The sequence below is a fragment of the Calidris pugnax genome, unplaced genomic scaffold (assembly GCF_001431845.1).
Source record: "Calidris pugnax isolate Ruff unplaced genomic scaffold, ASM143184v1 scaffold25, whole genome shotgun sequence".
Taxonomy (NCBI): domain Eukaryota; kingdom Metazoa; phylum Chordata; class Aves; order Charadriiformes; family Scolopacidae; genus Calidris; species Calidris pugnax.
The window spans coordinates 3,647,317-3,666,159 of record NW_015090805.1 but is presented as its reverse complement, the minus strand read 5'-3'; the positions used below and the strand labels follow the sequence as shown (position 1 = coordinate 3,666,159).

The 18,843-nt window shown below is 43.9% G+C and overlaps 1 protein-coding gene across 1 annotated transcript in view; it reads left to right on the top strand.

The window, feature by feature from the left end:
• The first annotated feature begins 441 nt into the window (after nt 1-441).
• Nucleotides 442-18,843, top strand: part of UMODL1 (uromodulin like 1) — a 55,811-nt gene continuing 37,409 nt past the window's right edge. Inside the window, exons 1-8 of the mRNA XM_014938021.1 lie at nt 442-618; nt 7,820-7,981; nt 8,390-8,496; nt 10,580-10,772; nt 11,735-11,875; nt 12,667-12,786; nt 14,689-14,943; nt 16,393-16,505. Of these exons, the coding sequence (XP_014793507.1) occupies nt 501-618; nt 7,820-7,981; nt 8,390-8,496; nt 10,580-10,772; nt 11,735-11,875; nt 12,667-12,786; nt 14,689-14,943; nt 16,393-16,505 (1,209 nt within the window). The 5' untranslated portion in view covers nt 442-500. The remainder of the gene's footprint in view (nt 619-7,819; nt 7,982-8,389; nt 8,497-10,579; nt 10,773-11,734; nt 11,876-12,666; nt 12,787-14,688; nt 14,944-16,392; nt 16,506-18,843) is intronic.

Genomic DNA, 18,843 nt, shown 5'->3' with positions numbered 1-18,843 from the left:
ACATATATTAATTTCTTTTATACTTACTTGAGTTAAATTGCCTTTTATCTCCTTTGCACCTGAAGGCGCTGAGAGCTCTTTGAATTTTCTGCCAATCTGCATCCTTTTATGACTGAAGTGATGCATATGACAAGCAGTCACTACTAATTCTTTCTTCTGTCCATTTTCTGAAGTGATGTTCTTCCTAACATCAGCCTTCCTGGAAATCATTCATCTGAGTTGGTTCTGTCACTGCTTTCTCATAAAGCTATTTTAAAACTGGATACTGCAGGGAACTTATGCTCTGGGCGACAAGTTAGTGCTGATCCCTTTCTTTCCTGTTTGGTTGTGTTATTTTTATTATTTCTTTTTTTTTTTTTCTTTATTTCTCCCTAGAAAAAGGCCTTTCTTTGCTAGGGTACCATCTGTGCAACTATAGCCTGACCAAAAATGTGTTTAAAACGGTTGCCTACCAAAAGTCCTATGAGAAAAGCACTTCCTGTGGAGGATGGATACCGTGGATGGTGTGTCCCCGGACGTACTATAAAACGCAGTATCGTACTGTTGAAGTCCCTGAAACCATCACTCTAACAGATTGCTGTGAAGGATACGAACAAGTTGGACTCTACTGTTCTTTAGGTAAGTTTTAGTCAGATTAATAGTTGAAATAAATGTCTTATGGAAGAGGATTCACTTAAACTGACATATGTAAAGGCTTAATTCAGTTCTGGGCAATTTTTTCCTGTTCACTGACATTGATGAGTCTGCAAAAATCTACAGTAAACTTGGTCCAACATGGTAAGGAGTAGACATGAAAGGCTAATGCTCCTGATTCTTCTCTTTCCTACCCCTAAGTAACAAATTCACTAAAGTTCCAGGTGAGCATGAAGAAGGCACCTGTTTGTTACCCCTACAAGGGCTCACCCCTTGTCCTGATTCAGCCAATGTCTGTGGCCAAGCGCAATAACTCACGTAGCTATGCCTGGTGCTGTGTGTGCTCTGAGCGTGCTTGCATTTACAGTAGGACCTTTCTTCTCAAAAGTAATTCAGGATGCACATGTGGCTCTGTGCTCCTTTTATTTGAAGCAGCGTCAGTTCCCAGGATGCAAACCCAGTTTTGGTATTAATTTAAAACAACCTGTGGCCTCAGGACAAGTTGGTACCAAGTGCTTTCCAATCAAAACTACATTAGGGCCCATTTTCTTAGGGGTTCCTTGGTTACCCAGGGCTACGTTGGAGTATTGGAAACTGATGAACCTTTTGGTGGATCTGATCTAACTTCTGAGTTTTAACAAGACTCTACTTGGGAAGACTTAAACATCTTTGACTCAAGATGGAAGCTTTTTCCCCTTCCCATATCAGGGCTACCACTCATCGACAAGAAATTGCTAATTTTTAGAAGAAGTCAAGTCATAGGTGGAAGGGGTTCCTTAGGGAAAAGGAAAATTTTTATTTTATTTTATTTTTTAATGAATGAAGCCACATGGTTTTAAGTTGAACAGGCATATTGGATTAGCTAGGCCAGCACTGAACTATTCCGGCATCCACAAAAGTTCTGCAGGGCATAATTTTGTCCCCTATTTTCAGTATGACATTGCATTTTCTCCATTTCCCCTTTTCAAGTTATCCTCCTGGGAATTTACAAAGCCTCAACACTGTAAGGAGAGATCAGAAAGGAAACGTCCTATTGCAGCCCAGGCGCTTGCTTTGGGTCATAAGACCTGGGTGACTCAGTTCTGTGGGAATGTCCCCGAACCTGCTCCTCCATCGGATCATGTAACGTGACATGAGAGGGTATGAGCCATATGTCTTGTCATGGGATCTGTAAAGAACAATGTGTTCATCCCACTTTTAAGTTGCTTCAGAGCATTGGAAAATGAATCTCCAAACAATTTTTGCAAGTTATTTTCGCAACAGTTCCTAGTAGAATACTGTGTCTAGCAGGAAAATTCCTTTAACAGAAAGATGGGAACACAGAAGTGGCCATTGTCTTTTACTTGTTCTTAAAATGATTTGCTAGAGAAGAGGAATGAAAGCAGAAATAGATATACATCATCCCTCATTTATTATGTCCTCCAATTGTTTGGCTCTGTGGCTGTTGTGGAGTGTCAGCCAGGGCAAAATTTGACCTGGAGGCCACAGAGTGTCCAGGAATTCTTCTCAGACTGGCATCAGACCTGCTGTTGATCATATGCATTTTACAAGCAGCAGTTCCATGCTGGGGAAAACCTCCCGTAGATCTAATTGGTGTAGAATAGTCACTCTAGTAAGGTCTTTTTGATATACACGCACGTGCATACATGCGTGCACCTAAGTATCAAATGACAAGGCTGAGAAGCAACCTGAGAAAATTGCTTTTCAGTTCTGTAGTAGTAGGAAATAGCTGTCTCAACTAAATGTTGAAGAGTCACTAGCTCGTTATGGTTGCCTCTATTTGCACAAGAAACTCTATGAGTGATCAGGATTTTCAAGGTGTTTCAGAACCTCTGAAAATCAAGACCGTCTTTGTGGGTGGAAAAAAAGGCATACTGGTAACACTTTAAATATTTTTTTCCCAGTAGAATTCTATGCCTTTTAAAAGCATCTCTAGGGATATTTTAGGCTTGAGAGCTGTTGATGAGTTTACTTCAGCTAACATTAGCAAATCTGTAAATCTCTTGTAAAGCTTAGCTGCAGAATTTCCGCTCTGCTCTTGCCACGTATTGATGGGCACTCTGGGCAGGTTTGCCCATAAAATGCTGTGGTCGCCTTGCCTCTTTTTCCTGTCAAAGTTAATTTGGGAATATTTTAAACCATAAAAGGATTTGTATGGCTTCTAGGTGATTTCTGTATTTACATTATTCCGGTATCTTTGCTTTTCAGGGCGTTAGTCATAAATTCTGTGAATGGTAATGCACTGTCTAGACACAGTCTTAAATAAATAATGAAAAGAGAAACTGGAACTGCTGAAACTACTGCAGAGCATGCTGCCGAAATACTGTTATTCTCTTCTTGACGTTATCCATGCTGGCGTGCTCTCCATCCTACTAGGAGTGGAAAGGTCTGCGTGACCTTTCGCAGTAACCTGCTCCTGGCCACTCCCCACCTTTTCTTCCTAGAAGGAGACATTTACTCCTACCTGGGATAGAGCAGGTCCTCATTTTCTCATTTCTTTACTGTGGGGTAAAAACCATCTAGATCATTAGTCAAGTCACGCCAGTTGTTCTCACTAGTTGCCTGTCAATCCGGTAGGGTAGTATTGCACACAAAAACTACTTTTTTAAAATAAAAATTGCAAAGTTAAGCATCTAAAAGTTAGGAAGTGCTATAATGAATTCTAAAGGTAGAATTAAATAAAACCAGTTGTTGTTTCCTCTCTTTATGCTTATGCATGCATATTAGTAAACTCTTTTAATTACCTGATCTGGCGCTGCCTTGCCCCGAGGACCACGTTTCCCTGTGGTGCTCAGGGATAATGGAGCCCCTCTGAGGAGCTTCCCAGCAGCATGTCATCCTGGCCTCCATCTTCGGTGCGTGGTGCAGTGCTCTGCCGAGTTCTCTCTGAATAGAGAATTATTTATCACCTCCTGAGGTGGATGCTGGGGCGACTCACAGACAGCAATTTGTGTCCAAGAAGCCTGTGGGAAGGGAGGGAGGTTCTCTGCCTTTCACAGGTGGGCAACAGAGCTGCAAAGAGATTGGGATCAAACCATTTGGTATGCCCATTCTCAGACACCTAGGGTGTGGTTTGAATTTTTTTTTTTTAAATTTTTATTTATTTATTTTGATTTTCAGAGAGGCTAGTGCTGCTTTTAACAACTTGCGTCATCGGAGCACAGAGCCTTCTGTCCTCGATGGTGACTATGAGCAGTCCCCCCATTGCTAAGCAGGTCCCAGGGCTGCAGATCAGGTTCTTGGACCTGTGAAACCCGTCTCTCTGACAGGTTGTTTCGGATTTGCTGTATGAAACTTTCCCAGCATCTTGCAGCATTTTTTTTTGAGGTAGAGAAAGGGTCCAATTCTCCAGGCTGGTTTCCAGCTACTTGAATCGGCGGCACGGCTGCTTCTCCTGGTAGCTGGTTTGCTGCCCACCTTCCACCTTACTGTCTAAGATGCAACCAGAGAGATACAGGCAGGAGGTTCCTTCCTTATCTGCCATCTAACCCTGCTGGATCCCCAGCCAAAGGCCAAAAGGATGCATCAACATGTCATGAGGGCTGGTTTTTAAAGCACACGTATACAAAAATGCATTGAAATAAGAAAGCCCACAAAACCTTAATCCTGGAGTTTCGTAACTTGAGAGCTCTTGATTTGCAATGTTAAGGCCACACTTCAATCAGAGCATGCTTTGTGTGCTCAACTTCCTAAGGTTTTCAAAAAAAACCCCAACTGTAAAGTTAAACCCCATTCCCTTTAGGTGCCCAGGTAGCTCCTCAGTGGGGCTAGGACCTTTCAGAGCCTCCATGCAGAGATTTGCATGCTGGGTCTGACCAGAGCAGTGGGGAGCTGCAACACAGTTGTCCCCCCTGCTTGGGTTGTCACCAAAAATCCATGGGAAAGCTCTGTCACTGGGGACATGCGTGCAGCATTGCAGCATCCCCCTGGAGTGGGAAGAGGGGCATCTCACCCAAAAGCAGATGTTTCTGGCTCCTACAGTCTGCTCCCTTGTGTGCCCCCAGCAGCCACAGAAATAGGATTACAGGTGTCAGAGGGTATGTCCCTTCCTGTTCCCCGTGGTGTCTGCTTACAGGCCTTCTGTGCAGGAATTGTCTTCTCTCTTTCTGAGCCCACTAAGGCAGTAGAGCTCCGCACCCTCCTGTGTTGAAAAACTGCAGAAGTTCACTTCCCCCTTTGGTAAAGAAGTGCATACCCATTTCATTACTGTGGGCTCATGGTGAATACCAGCTCCATTTTCATCTTACCCTCAGCTTCTGGGATATTGTCAACCTTGATCACATTCCTCTCAGCCTTCTCCTCTCCACAGCAAAACCTCCCAGCCTTTTTAGTAGTCTGTCGTTGCAGGTTTTCTACTCTGTTCAGGTTGTTCACCCCATGTCTTTCCCAACTGCATTAAGCCCAGAGGGAGCAGGGGTACCCAGAGTTGCCTCCAAGATGAGGAGTCACCACAGGTCCCTGCCAGCTCACCACCCATTGCTGGTGTGAGTGCCAATGGGGCAGAACATGGCCATGTAGCAGTGCTGCCAGTGGGATGAACCCATCGGAAGGAGGAGTGGCTAAATGTCCTTAAGTTTATTCTGAGCATGAAGAGACTGTTCTTGGGCTTTGAAGGCCATGCTCCCCTGTTGTCCGACAGCTGCATCCTCACTGAATTTCAGCCCAAGGCTCCTGACTGTGTTCTAGTGCTTGATATGGCTTTTCATGAGGAAGACTGTTAAATATTTGTCAGAGGCTGAACTAGCACATCCCAGTGCTGCCCTCCATCCTGATTAGCCCCTGGACAGTCAATCAGGATGGAAAACCTCCATCTGAGCAGGAAAAGTCTAGCAGTGCTCAAAGACCCCGAAAACAGGGTCTTGTGATGAAAACTGCCAGTCTGCCTTTCTAACAGGCTTTGCCACGAGCTCTCTCTATAATCTCATAGATTTGTCTCCACCTTCTGATGTCTGAGACGAATGCAGGGCTTTGGTTCCTGGTTCTGCTGCACCCTCTGGGTGAAACCCGGCCACTCCAGGTGGAAGAAGGGAGAGGAAGGGGGTTAGGGATGAGCTAATGGTATCCCTCAGCATCTATCTCCTGGGAGATCCCCCCATCCTGCAGTCACAGCCCACCCGACAGCTCTCAGTGCAGGCAGGCTGGTAACTGAGCTTTTGTTGCTAAGCACTGGGTGCTGCGTTTCTGCTTCTGTAGGTTTATGCAAATAATGGAGGAGAAAAGCCTCTACTTCATCCAGCTGACAGAGGAGTTGCCTGGCTTGCTCCCCAGTGCTGGCAGCGTTGCTTGGTAGGTGACTGTCCCCAAGATGATTGAAGTGGAGAGCATAAATTGAATTTTCAAAGTGCATCTGGTACAATTAGGCAGAAATGTGATGTGAATCCATCTCTGTTTCCGCTGATCCGAAAATGATGACCTTTTGATTTTAGATAAATGGCTAGTGTGGCATTCAGCCAGGATTCAATAGTGTTTTCTGAGATTGCATGTGACTCATTAAATCTTTTACACCACAGTAAAACATGCCAAAAAAAGACTCTAGTGGAAAAAGCTGCTTTGAACCTCAAAACTGTTTGAACAGCACTTGAACTGCAAAACTGGAAGGATTTAGATGTTTCTGTCAAGGTTACCAAGGCCCACCTGGTTGGAATAGTAAGGAGTACTGCTGATACCAACACAGGGAAATTCCTTGGTGCTTGTGTCTGTGCAAGCTCCTGGTGAGAGAGGCTGGCAGGATGGGAGAACCTCCCAGAAAGAGCAGGCAGAGGGTTTCTTTCTTGCCCTTTTCCAGTCGAGGGTAGAGTTTCCTAATTTGCTACCCGGAGCTCTTGTAGGTCTAACACCAACTCTACTTGAAAGACACTCACAGCCCTGTTAAAGCACGTGGTCGTTGACAGTGTGCACACAAAGGACACACACACAGTGCACCAAATGCAGTACAAAAGACTGTGGGGAAGTGCTGTCCCATGTATTCTCCATGCAAATTTTTGAAATTACTCCTGCAAGTAACTTGCAGGCTGCTGAGAGGTCTCAACTTGGTGGCTTCTCTGTTCTCCAGCTTGTGGGTTTAGGCAGGTTTTTCAGCAGAGGTGTGGACCCCATCATTAAGCTATGGCTACTTTTCTTAATCACCTTTCAGAGACCTTTGACAAACCTACTTTGGGCCCCCCAAAAGACACAGACCATAGTCTTAAAACCGTTGGTCTCAATAGCCTATTTCTTTATGGAAATAGGACTGCATGGCTAGTGGATGACTTTAATAGCCCAAAAATGGATCAAGAGTTTGTAGGACCAAAAACCTGTAGGCATGAAATCAATGGAAAAGAGAAATCTTTTAGGCTGATTGGGAAGACCAGAGCTGAGCATTACTTGGAGCTGTGTTTGAGAGTGTGGGTGAAAGCAAAGTCGTAGAGCTTAAAAATATTTTCTTTTTTTTTTTTCATCTGGAGAAGAGTATGTGCTGGCAGTGAGCCAGGGCTGCTGTCTGCCCTTGGCTTGGGAAGCAGTAACCATCTGCCTTAGCTGCTCTCTCTGCAGGGCTGTCTGGTGTGGGCTACCAACCTCCCACAATGGCTAGCTGGCTGATACGGAGCGGCTGCTGCCGGGCTGCTGGCCACAGGCTCAGTTCTGCTCTCCTGCCCCTCCGTGTAACCCACTTAACTGACCCTGAGAATAGCATCTTGTCTCTGCTCTCACGTAACGTCTTCAATTACTATAACTAAAGGTTAGCTTTGTCCCAACAAGAGGTTAAATGAAAACTCACGATTTCTAGCTTAGACGTGACCTATTTCCTTTGATCATTACATATTATTTGGATTAGTCATAGCTGACATCAGGCCCATTTTCTGTTTTGTAGTGCTTTAATGTCTCCACATTTTGAAGCTAACTATCTATGCATCTATCTATCTATCCCTTCCTCCATCCATCCATCCATCCATCCATAATAATTAATGGAAAATTATCAATTCAAAATTTCTGTCACGGAAATGTCATGAAGGAGAGAAAAATCTGAGAACATTTACACTCTTGAAATGAAGTAATGGTAATTTAGGCTGCTATTTTCTTCGCATGAAAACCTTAGAGCAGACACACTTCTGAAATGAGGAGGAGGTGTTTGTTGTAAATTAAATAGCACAATTTTATGGAAACAATTTTCGATATTTTTGCTCTCAGAAATGTTTTTGTTACTTAGCACTCAATAGATCCAGTGTATTTTCCTCAAGACCTGGTATTTGTCCAACGGAGAATATGGAAACATCTGATTATCCTTGCACGTTCGACACCGAATGTCCAGGGCTTAAAAAATGCTGCAACTCATCCAAAGGAGCAGGCTGTGTGGATCCAATGCCAGAGGGTATGTTACTGATAAATTCAAGACTGCTTCTAATAGAAATATGCTTAGTTTTTCCTTCTGAGGATGGGAGTGGGCAGGAAAACTGTTACCATAGCTCTGCATAAAACAAATACGGGAATCTGCTTTGGATCAGCTCCAGGATATTCAGCTTCAGGACTTGCACCCGGGAGCATTGAACAGTGCGTGGGTGCTGTGGGTCCAGTGGACCTTCCTTGGCTTCTTCTCCTTCTCCAGCGCCACTGCCTGCGGTATATGGCAAAGGAGGCTGTAGCTGATGGTTGTGCATGGGTCCTTCATCATTTCAAAGTTAAAGCTTGCTTCAATTTCTCAGAGCCTTTCTATAGCTCTGTCGCTTTCTATAGCATCAGACCTCAGATGACTTGGCTGGTTTTTTTTCGTACGCTTCAGGAAGAACATTCTGGTACAACGTGACAGTGCTTGTGAAAATGGATTTTAATGAATTAATCAGAGTGGATTCCTACCTTCTGAATCATTCACGCCTTTTGCACTCCATGGTATGTACAAACACAAACACTGCTGTGTGCTGCTCGTTGTGTCCCTGGTTCTGTTAGTCAGTGGCCACCACTTGCTCCAGCCCAGGAGGGATCTCATTGTCCTCTGTGCTGGACATAATCTTGCCAGCTAGTTGCTCCCCTTTTGTTCCACCAGATATTTGATCTATCAGCTCCTTTAGTTAATATTTCAGGTCTCTTCCGAGGGTAAAGACATTCAGAAATATAGGGTTTTTTTCCTGTTTAAGTGATGTTTTCTCCAGCTCTGTCTCAGTTTGATTTTGGGTCTATGACCAACAGGGTCTGGATTTCAAGACCCGCAAAGTGTGATGTTTTCTGATAAGGAGTTTTGAGTTAAACCAGACATTGGAATGGGCGCCCAGGGAGGTGGTTGAGGCACCATCCCTGGAGGTGTTCAAAAGACAGGTTGATGTAGTGCTGGGAGGTATGGTTTAGTGATGGTGTTGCTTCTTGTTTGTTGTGCGGGTGTCTATTTTTGTCAGTTAGGTTGACGGTTGGACAAGATGATCTTTAAGGTCCCTTCCAACCTAGAAGATTCTGTGATTCTGTGAAAGACAAACCTAATCTATGGCACTGGGACCTACATGGCAGACGGACTCAGCAGCACCAGAAGTTTCACTGTGAAACCCCAGGGTTGTGGCAGGGGACTGTGGCTGGGTCGAGGGCATTTTGTTGTCATTCTTCCCACAGGAACAGTGCTGGGGGAGACAGCAGGGTGTTGCCTTTGCTGTAAGACCAAGGCTTTGCCTCGTGCATGGATTAACAGTGGCATTAGCAACAACATGTGCATGGCCATGCGGTAGCAGCACAGTGTGCCGGTCCCTGTCCCCAGCACACGCAGGTAGAAAGAGTCCAAGGCAACCAAGAAAAACACAGCCCTACCAGAGGAGTGAGGCAGGCCTCCAGAAAGGAGGGCCTTCAGGAAGAACCAGGCTACAAACTAAAGCTGCGCTTACACAAGTGAGCTTGGGCTGTCCTAGAAGTGGTATTTAAGGAATGGATTGATGAGCTAGGACAAAGACTCTCCAGGTGGTAAACCCAAAGCATTTCCCTAATACATATCACCATGCCATGGAGAAAGCCAGGCTTGTATGTATCCTTTGAAAGGTACCCAAGATGGCAGTTGCCTATTTCCATTCATTTTTATTTCTACTCCTCATTTTCCAGGTAGGAGTGGGCTCCCATCATCAACTAGCACTGGCAGGCAGAACAGAAGGTAGAAGTAGTGTGGGGATGTTGCATGAATTTACTTGATCCTCCTACCCAAATTCACCCTTCTCATACCCATAAAAAGCAGGAAACTCTGGTCCTGTCACTGTAGAGTAAGGAATAGAGGGCAATGATTTGCCAAGACTTTCATATCTTGGTCTAAAGCAAGCTAAGGCAAAGAGAAACACTCAAAATATAGGAAATATAAACTGAAGCTTTGCAATGAACTATTGCACAGAGGAATGTCTTCCAGGCCCTGTCTGCTCCACAGATTCCTAATGCTCAGCCCCCCACCATGTCCCTTCTCTGATCCCTGACCCACGGTTTGATGACTCGGTCAGTCCTGGGGTCTCTCTGTGGCTCTCAGTCCCAGCCTTCTTGCTCAGCCCATTGCTATTCTTTTTCTTTCTATTCCCTTTGCCAGCAGTCTTTTTAGTTGCTTAAAGTAAGAAGTGTTGGACAGCTTTATTACAGATGAATTGTAACAGCGTGTCTAAAGTATATTCTGTCTATTGAGATGTTGATGTTTAAACATTACAAGCCAAAGAGCCTTTTTTATCTTCCTGGGTTGCATCCTCCTGCCAGGACACCTAAGCATTTGAGATCTGACATGCAGCTCCACACCTCCCTTAGCTTGGCAGTACTGTCCTGTAAATCTGCTGTGAAATGTGATAATGAGAAACGATCACCTTGCATAAATACAGATCTAAATGTTGCCACTTTGATATGGTTTCTGGATAGGTGCTTTCTACACTCAGATTATGATGATAATCACTGCATAGGTTATGCCTTATTGGCATACGGCTGTGCTGATAAAGAAATGAGGTACCAAAGTGTTTGTTCTCCTGTTTTCTAGATTACTGGTGCATTACAGCCCTTGAACGCCTCTGTGTACCATATCCAGAGTCACCGTGCAGAAATATATGCTGGGACAGTGGCCTCCCATGTTCTTATTGGACTGCATCAGCCATCTCCACTAGCAGAAGTGTCTAATTCCTTGAAGGACATAGTGAGGCGTGTGTATGAAGTGATTGACACACAAGTGCAAGGTTAATTATTATAATCCTGTCACAGGGGGGGAAGCTTTTTCAGGGGGCTTTGTCTATCTTCACTTGACATTTCGTCTGTATGACTATCAATTTGCTTTCAAAAACAGCGTCATGAATCTTGTAAATTTTGCAAATATGGCCTTAAGCTATACATTATAGGATGGAGAGGGTTGTAATTAGTTAGTAATTATTTTGGAATGAATAGTTTGGAGGGGAATATTCCTGCTTCCTCAATTTTCTATTTTCTCCTAATAGCATAACACAGACCATCCTCATACGAAAAAACGAAAGGTGTTCAAAACATGTAGCACAATCATTACTTGTATTAAGCAGGCTCTTTAAAAAAGTGTTTAAAGTATTCTTGGGAAGCAGATATAGTCTGTTTTTATAGATATGTATTACTTCCAATAGCTTGCCTGAAGCAAGGAGTATTTATATTTTGATAGTTACTATAGTATATTGCTATACTTTTTAAATGTTAGGTACATATTTGAATATATTCGAGGTTTTTTTAAATGTACTTATTGCTGCATAGTTACCTGAACATTTTCACTTCTGAAATGCATCCATAAGCACCGTTGTCATCACTTCTTATTCTGTGTTTACTTTTGAAAACTCAGTCCAACTTCCAGTGAAATCACTGGGTAGATCTCCTTCCCCTTGCTGCTGAAGTTTCTTAGGTTTGGAGGACACCCCGCAACTGTAAGCAGGACCTGCCACTCTCTGTCCTCTTGTTTCAAAGAGTTGGACTAAAAAGTGATAGGGTTATAACTGAATGGGGGCTAGATTTGGGGAAGGGCAGCATTCTGATTTCATTGCACCCATATACACCCAGAACTGTTTCAGCAGAGTTACTGCAGATTTACACTGATTTTATCATATCCAGAGCCTGGTCTACACACATTGCAATTCAGTCTTGACACTGCTACCAGTATCTGTGCAAGGTGTGTTCTTCTTCTTAGATGTCAATGAATGTTCCCATCTTGTATTCAACACTTGTCCTGAGAAAAACACCTGTGTAAACCTGGAGGGTTATTACAGCTGTGACCCTCAGCATGAACGTGCAGATGTCAACCCTCACCAGCTGAGCCCAAGAAAGGAAGGTAAGAAATGTCAGTCTCGCCTTGGGAGAACACTTCTACAGGACTCTGTGGTCCATGGCAGGAGCCACCTGCAAAGCAGAGAATTCTGGAGCACACAGTGCCCCTTCTCCTCCTGTTGGGAGAAGGTGCCACATAAGCCAGTTGTTATAGATACTTCTGATTGAAATACAGGCTATAGAATTCACAGTACCTGGCTGTTTCTCCTATCTCACCCTCACCTGTCCTCACTCACCTGCCAAACCCTCTGCCTTCAGACCCTGACTGCTTCTCAGAGCAAGTCACTCACTGTCGTACACCTCCCCAGCCTCCTGGGAGATGATGAATGACATTATTTGTACATGAACTCTCCTTCCCATGTTGACTGCGTGACTGCAGCCGGGACTCGGTGGTTGTATAATCCCACCCTGGATTACACAGGGTCCTCTGCTGGAGGCAGACAGAGCTTGGCCGTGGGTGAAATAATACTTTGTACCAGTTCAGCAAAATACAGAGGCATTTACTTACAGCCCACAGACACCAATGGGCCTGCTAATAGGCTTAAAGATAAGGAGATAAATAAGTGCTTGCAGATTCAATGCTTTAGTTAGAAAACAATTTTACAATCCTTTAATCTCCAAAATTAAGATAATGTATTACTGTATGCTTTTGTGATATGATAATACGTTTATTTTCATTTCTATTTATACTACTTCTATTGCTGCTTTTCATCTGTGGAAAACATGAATGGTATTATTTTGGATTTACTTTGTTAGGAATGCTTTAACTCTTTGATAATACTGTTTTTCCCCTAGGCACAGCAGCATCTACTCCAAGTTCAGCATTGGATCTCATTAACACTAGCGATAGCTCTCTGTCTATAAGTAATTCAAGCCTCTTGTCCATGACTAACCAATCTACAGATGCTGAGTGCTGTAAGTAACCTCGGATTTGAATGAATATTGTCTTGCTTTTAATTCAGACACTCTTTGATCCCTTTGTCCTGGGGCTGGTTGAGTTACAGAAGATGGTAATAGTTTTGGAATAAAACTCCACCTGTGGAAATGGAAAAAGAGAGGCTCCCCAAACAGGACATTATGAGGAGAGACTGAGAGAGCTGGGACTCTTTAGTCTGGAGAAGAGAAGGCTGAGGGGAGACCTTATCAACGCCTACAAGTATCTCAAGGGAGGGTTGAAGGAGGAGGGAGCCAGACTCTTTTCAGTGGTTCCCACCGAGAGGACGAGGGGCAACGGGCACAAGTTGGAACATAAGAGGTTCCACTCAAATATGAGGAGAAACTTCTTCACGGTGAGGGTGACGGAACCCTGGAACAGGCTGCCCAGGGAGGTTGTGGAGTCCCCTTCTTTGGAGATTTTCAAAACCCGCCTGGATGCAGTCCTGAGTAACATGCTCTAGCTCTAGGCAATCCTGCTTCAGCAGGGGAGTTGGACTAGATGATCTCTATGGTCCCTTCCAACTCTAGAAATTCAGTGAAATTCAGATCAGAGTCCGTAGTGTTGTGACCACTGGAGAAGCCTCACTGTAATTCCCATGGCTACTGAAAGGAGCTGGCCTCCTGGAAGTGGAGGTGGCCATACTGGCTTCTTGAGCCGTTTGTGCCTGGGGAACCATTCAAGTGCAGGTCTCATCACAGGGCTTGTGCTGGATGGTTCTTCAGTATGAGAAGCGTGCCAGTGAGCGCTCTGCAAGGCCAGCACCACTCACTCACCCTGGACACAGCTCACTGCATGTCCCAGGCTTGTCTTGGAGCAAGGCATGGGAGGATCTGCTACCAACCACAGGAGTTCCTCCTGGCCACAGCCACCAGGATGCAAGCCAGTTGCTTTTGAATCCGTGAAGATGTTAAAGGGTCTTTGCTTAGGTCAGAGAGACACGCTGGATATTCTTGATCTTCATCCACAATTTCTGATCCAAACTGAAGCTAGAGGAATTAAACTGAGGTCTCTCTAGAGCAGAGGCAGTATGTCTTTGGGGGCATCGGGCAGCCATAGGATTCAGAGGTGTGGAAACAATTGTGTCCTATTGAAATAATTTAAGAAAACAACCCTTTTTCTCAGGTTATCTATTAGCATGAAATAATTGAAGTTGGGGCAGCAGCAAGCCATGATCTCTTGGTTAGTGTAGGGCATGATATTCATTTCACCTGACCCCAGCTGTCTGCAGGAGAGGTGTCTAGACTGTGCTCACCTTTCGGGCTCTCTCCAGTTAGTGGAGACAGACAGGCTCTGCTGGAGGGCTATTCATCCTACCCAATTTAGACACTTCCTCCTCCTCCTCTGAGGAGGGGAATAATCTCTGAAGGATCCTGTCTTTTTCCATTGACATGACAATGATTGCACTGGACTAGAATGGCATAAATAGGTGAAACACTGTCTACCACTCTGCCCCCAGCCTGTAAAAGCTGGGGTCTGTGGGTCTTTTCCAGGGATAAACCAAGGCAGACTTTGCCTGAAGAGGTGCATTTTGATGATTAAAGTGACAAGAGGAAAAGAAGGTGTCAATGTATGTAGAGTACACAGATCCACTACTCCAAACTCACTTCTGTTGCTTGAACGTGTAGCTCACTGGCTGATTATTAGTGCTATGAGAGATTCAACACAAATAGGTATAGTAAAAAGAAACAAAAAGAGAAAGAGTAAGCACCCAATCCCTCTAATGGAATGGGAGAAGGGCAGAATTTATCCTGATGTAATGTAAAAGGGAGTTTCCCCTACTGATTGTCGAAGTGCTTATCTCTAATGGATTTACAATAACACAATGCTTTAAAGGTGAAATGTTGCTATTTTTGTGATGATTCTTCCTGGGACTGCAATAGATCCCTCTGCAGTTAGAAACCACCAAACCTTCAGCGTTACCAGCAACAGTTTTGAAATGTCCTGGCACATCACTTCTGCCCTGAACCATACTTTCCAAGTCCAAGTGTTCAAGGGCAAAGAGATTATAAAAAACCTAACAACAGACGAAATGAAACTGGATGTGTCTGGACTGGAAGCAGGTGTGATGTATTCAGTAGAGATCAGCTATGAAACCTGTGGAAAAACCAGCATCTTCCATCAAAATGTTAAAACAGGTAAAGAGCTACTTTAAAAAATATATATAATTTTTCCCTCCCCTTCTTTCTCTTCTCCCACTTACTTGCAGTTCAGCAATGATCCATTTAATCCTCCCTGAACTGTGTTTCCCTCCTCCTTCAGCACTTTTTCTCTCCTCTACCCCAGCATTTATGCGACCCCGACTATCAGGCAGCAGAGCTTTGGCCTTAGTTGATAAAGCAGTGTTGGAACTGGCTCAGACTATTACAGATATCAGGCTAAGATAGAATACCTTTTTTGTTGTTAGTTTTTGGTTGGTTTTGGTTTGTTGTTTTTTTTTTTTTTTGGTGTGCCTGTGCTGCCACCCAGCTCCCATCAGGCCCCATTTTTCCTGGTTGGCGGCTGTGGCCAGTGAGAAATGCAGTCAACTGGTTTGTCAAGGGCTCAGCTAAGCTAATAAGAGTGCCCAGAGGAATGCCACATTCAGCTGGATATTTGTTAGTGACCAGGATTAAAAGGATTAACAAGGGCTGTGTAAGAAAGCTTGCAGGATACCTCCATAATTTTGTTCAATTAGCTAGTGATGCTAGCTCTCTGAGACCCTATTGTGTTGATCAAACCCAATTTTGTTTTTCCTTTATTCTTAAATTTTTTCCTAAGCCTTCATGCAAACCAAGAAATAGATCTCTCCACATTTTCTTCAAAAAGCTGGCAGCGAACTATTTAATAGTGGCCAGAGTGAGAATGCTACTGTTTATGTTTATCTATAAAAGCCTTCCCTTTGATCAAACAAGAGATGACTCCAGTCTGGGTCAGAAGGAAATTACTGCCTTTGTAGTGGGAAAGTAGGAGGTCTAGCGGTTACGGAAACAAAGGGTTGACCTTCAGGGTATGAAGTTGGAGTCCCTGAGGAAAGTTTTCCAAAGAACAGTCCACTGAGTAACAGCCTCAGACTGTTTATACAGGTTAAAGTGGTTAATAGATTCCTTGGCTCTTGGTTTCAGCTCATGTGCTCTGTACATTATCCATCAGGGCTTACCAGGCAGAGAAGTGGCATGCACTGTTTTTTGTTACTATTTTCAGTTTAAGAATATATTTACTATAAACACTACCAAAATTGAGAAAAAAATAATAATTGTGACAGGTGGACCAGAGCTGAGCTCACAGGCAATTCAGCCCTGGATGTAACTCAAATGCAGGAGTTATGTAGGGCCAGGTCTACAAGGATTTGTGTATACCTAGCTCTCACGCAGCTGGAATTAGGTCCCTAAATATCTTTATGGATCTCATGTAAGTGCATCTCCTCAATGTATGGGAGACTTGTAGCAGAATATTGGCTTTATTTTCTTGGTTTAATACCAAACTGCCTCAACCTTCTCCCTTCTTTCCCCCTCCAAAATCTGGGATTTTGGTCTGGGTACATTAGTCTGACTGGATCCTTTCCTCTTCTGCTTTGTCAGTGTTTCTTTAAATATTGTGCCCTACAGATGCCAAGATATTTGGTATTACTATGAGGATTCTCAACTATAACTTCACTGACGATTTCCATAACACCAGCAGCTCAGCATATGAAGAATTTTCAAGACTGCTGCTTACAGAGGTAATGCTAAAATATCTGTGGGTAATATATTTTTTTTCAATTTAGAATTTATTCATCTAGTAGAGGTCTTTATGCCTGGCTGAAATATCCCTTGAAAATCATCGTATTGTTTCCTGTGACCTTTCTTTATAATTAAAACAAAATCCGACTGACCAAACAGATCAAGCCCTTGGCCTTATTAGCAATGGAGCCAATGAGAATTTTCACCTACAGAAGAGTAAAGGGATTAAAAATGCAGGCATGCAACAGGGACCCCTTTCCTTGGATCTTTAGTTTGGCAATAAACTCACACTGAATGAATTGACTTGAGGCTTCTTAATGGATTATTGAAATTACATTGCTGGCATTCATTTCAGTGATGTATTATCAATGTCTGACTGCTCTCAAAGCTTTTTCTCCTTAAGGAAAAGTGACCAGATGAGGCTTTTTTCTTCAGCCCCATTCATCGTATGCACATATGTAGCCACTGTCCATGCTCAGGTGTAAGCAGCCATAAACAAAATTTGAGTCATGAAGTCTGTTACCAGCTCCCCAAACAGGGGGGACATCTCAGACACAGCAATCTCTTACAGTTTTATTGTAAAGAACAGAGCCCATACAGAGGAACTGGTGTCTCCATCCAAAACTTGACTTTCCCAAAACAAAGGGGGGCTCATAAACATATGTGAATATATATCTGAAGGAAAAAAAAGTAATGGGGATATACTTTAGAAGGCAGGAGAGAAGAGGCATTTGCTCATGGGAAATTCCATGTTGAACCTTCTGACATGGTTTTATTTCCCGTAGATGCAAATTGTTTACTTATGTTGTTCAGGAGTATTTTTGTCAGCGAACCTCCCCTGAGACTACTGCAGACCTAGCTGGCATCATGAGGTTGGGAAGGAAAAGGAGCGTTGCCCATCTCTGTTGCTCCTGCCTTCTCAGGTGCTTGGGCTCTTGCTTCGTTTCTCCTCTCTTTTTCTTGCCTTCCCACCCTGATCTGAACTTAGACCAGTTAAACAGCTTGTTTGTAGGAATATTTTGGAGCAAACTCTGGCTGAATGGGAGCAAAGCCGTGTTGATTTATTGTACTGCATTGCATGCTCAAAAGCATCCTTTGAGGTGTATGTAGGAAAAAAAAGGCTTCAGCATGGAGATGACTTCTAGAGATATAAGGCAAAACTGCAAACTCCTGCACTTCTCAAATGCTGAGAGCAGTATGCCAGTTTTAATATTCCAAAGTAACATCCTTTGTTCAACTGATGTGTCTACTTACTGGATTGATAATCAAACACAGTGTAATTATGATATTGCCTTGAAGCTGAGCTGCCTCAAACACATTTTCTTGAAGTAATCCACCCCCATTTTTTTGGCCTCATAGAATCACAGAATCACAGAATGGTTTGGGTTGGAAGGGACCTTAAAGATCACAGAGTTCCAACCCCCTGCCATGGGCAGGGACACCTCCCACGAGACCAGGTTGTGCAAAGCCCCATCCAGCCTGGCCATGAATACTTCCAGGGATGGGGCATCCACAGCTTCCCTGGGCAACCTGTTCCAGTGTCTCACCACCCTCAAAGAATTTCTTCCTAATATCTGATCTAAATCTTTCAGTTTAAAACCATTACCCCTCATCTTATCACTACACTCCCTGACAAAGAGTCCCTCCCCATCTCTCCTGTAGGCTCCCTTCAGGTTCTGGAAGGCTGTTATAAGGTCATTCTGAGATTTCTTTGTCATTGGACTGGGCTGCAGGCTGGACTTGGTCTGGTGAGTTTCAAATAATCGCTGGGAGCTGGAGCTATTGTCATACTCATAAATGAAGCATTGCCTTAACCATTCTCTGGCACTGACACCAACTGGCACAAACTACCCTGTACCCGTGCAGTTTGGTCATCCAAAGCATGCAGTCACATTGTGATTGCCTGTTGGGTCTGGCCTCTGGTTGATGCTAAGTCTGCCTGGGTACTGCCTGGGGCACAGCTAGTTGGTAGTCAAAATCAAGCCAGAGTCTGCTCCAGCGACAGTGGAGATGACCAAGTTCCAGTGTATGGTAGTGCAGAGGTGAATCTATATAGGAGGCTTGGGACAAAAGACTTAGGTGACATCCAGAGCTAACAGCAAGGGTCTGATGCATGAAGACTTACTGGGTGCAGCTGTGATGCGGACAAACAGGGGAGAAAGGAATTCTGCTCCCTTGAGCCAAAATGAAATTTGGTTTGTAAGACCAGTGGTCAGATGGGTACCATTTTCAAGAGCACCTAGGGGCACCAAGGAGACTCACACTTCTCCATGCCTCAGTAATCTCTGAAAAGTAAGATTTCTGAAATATTTTGAAACTTTTCTTTTTACAACATTT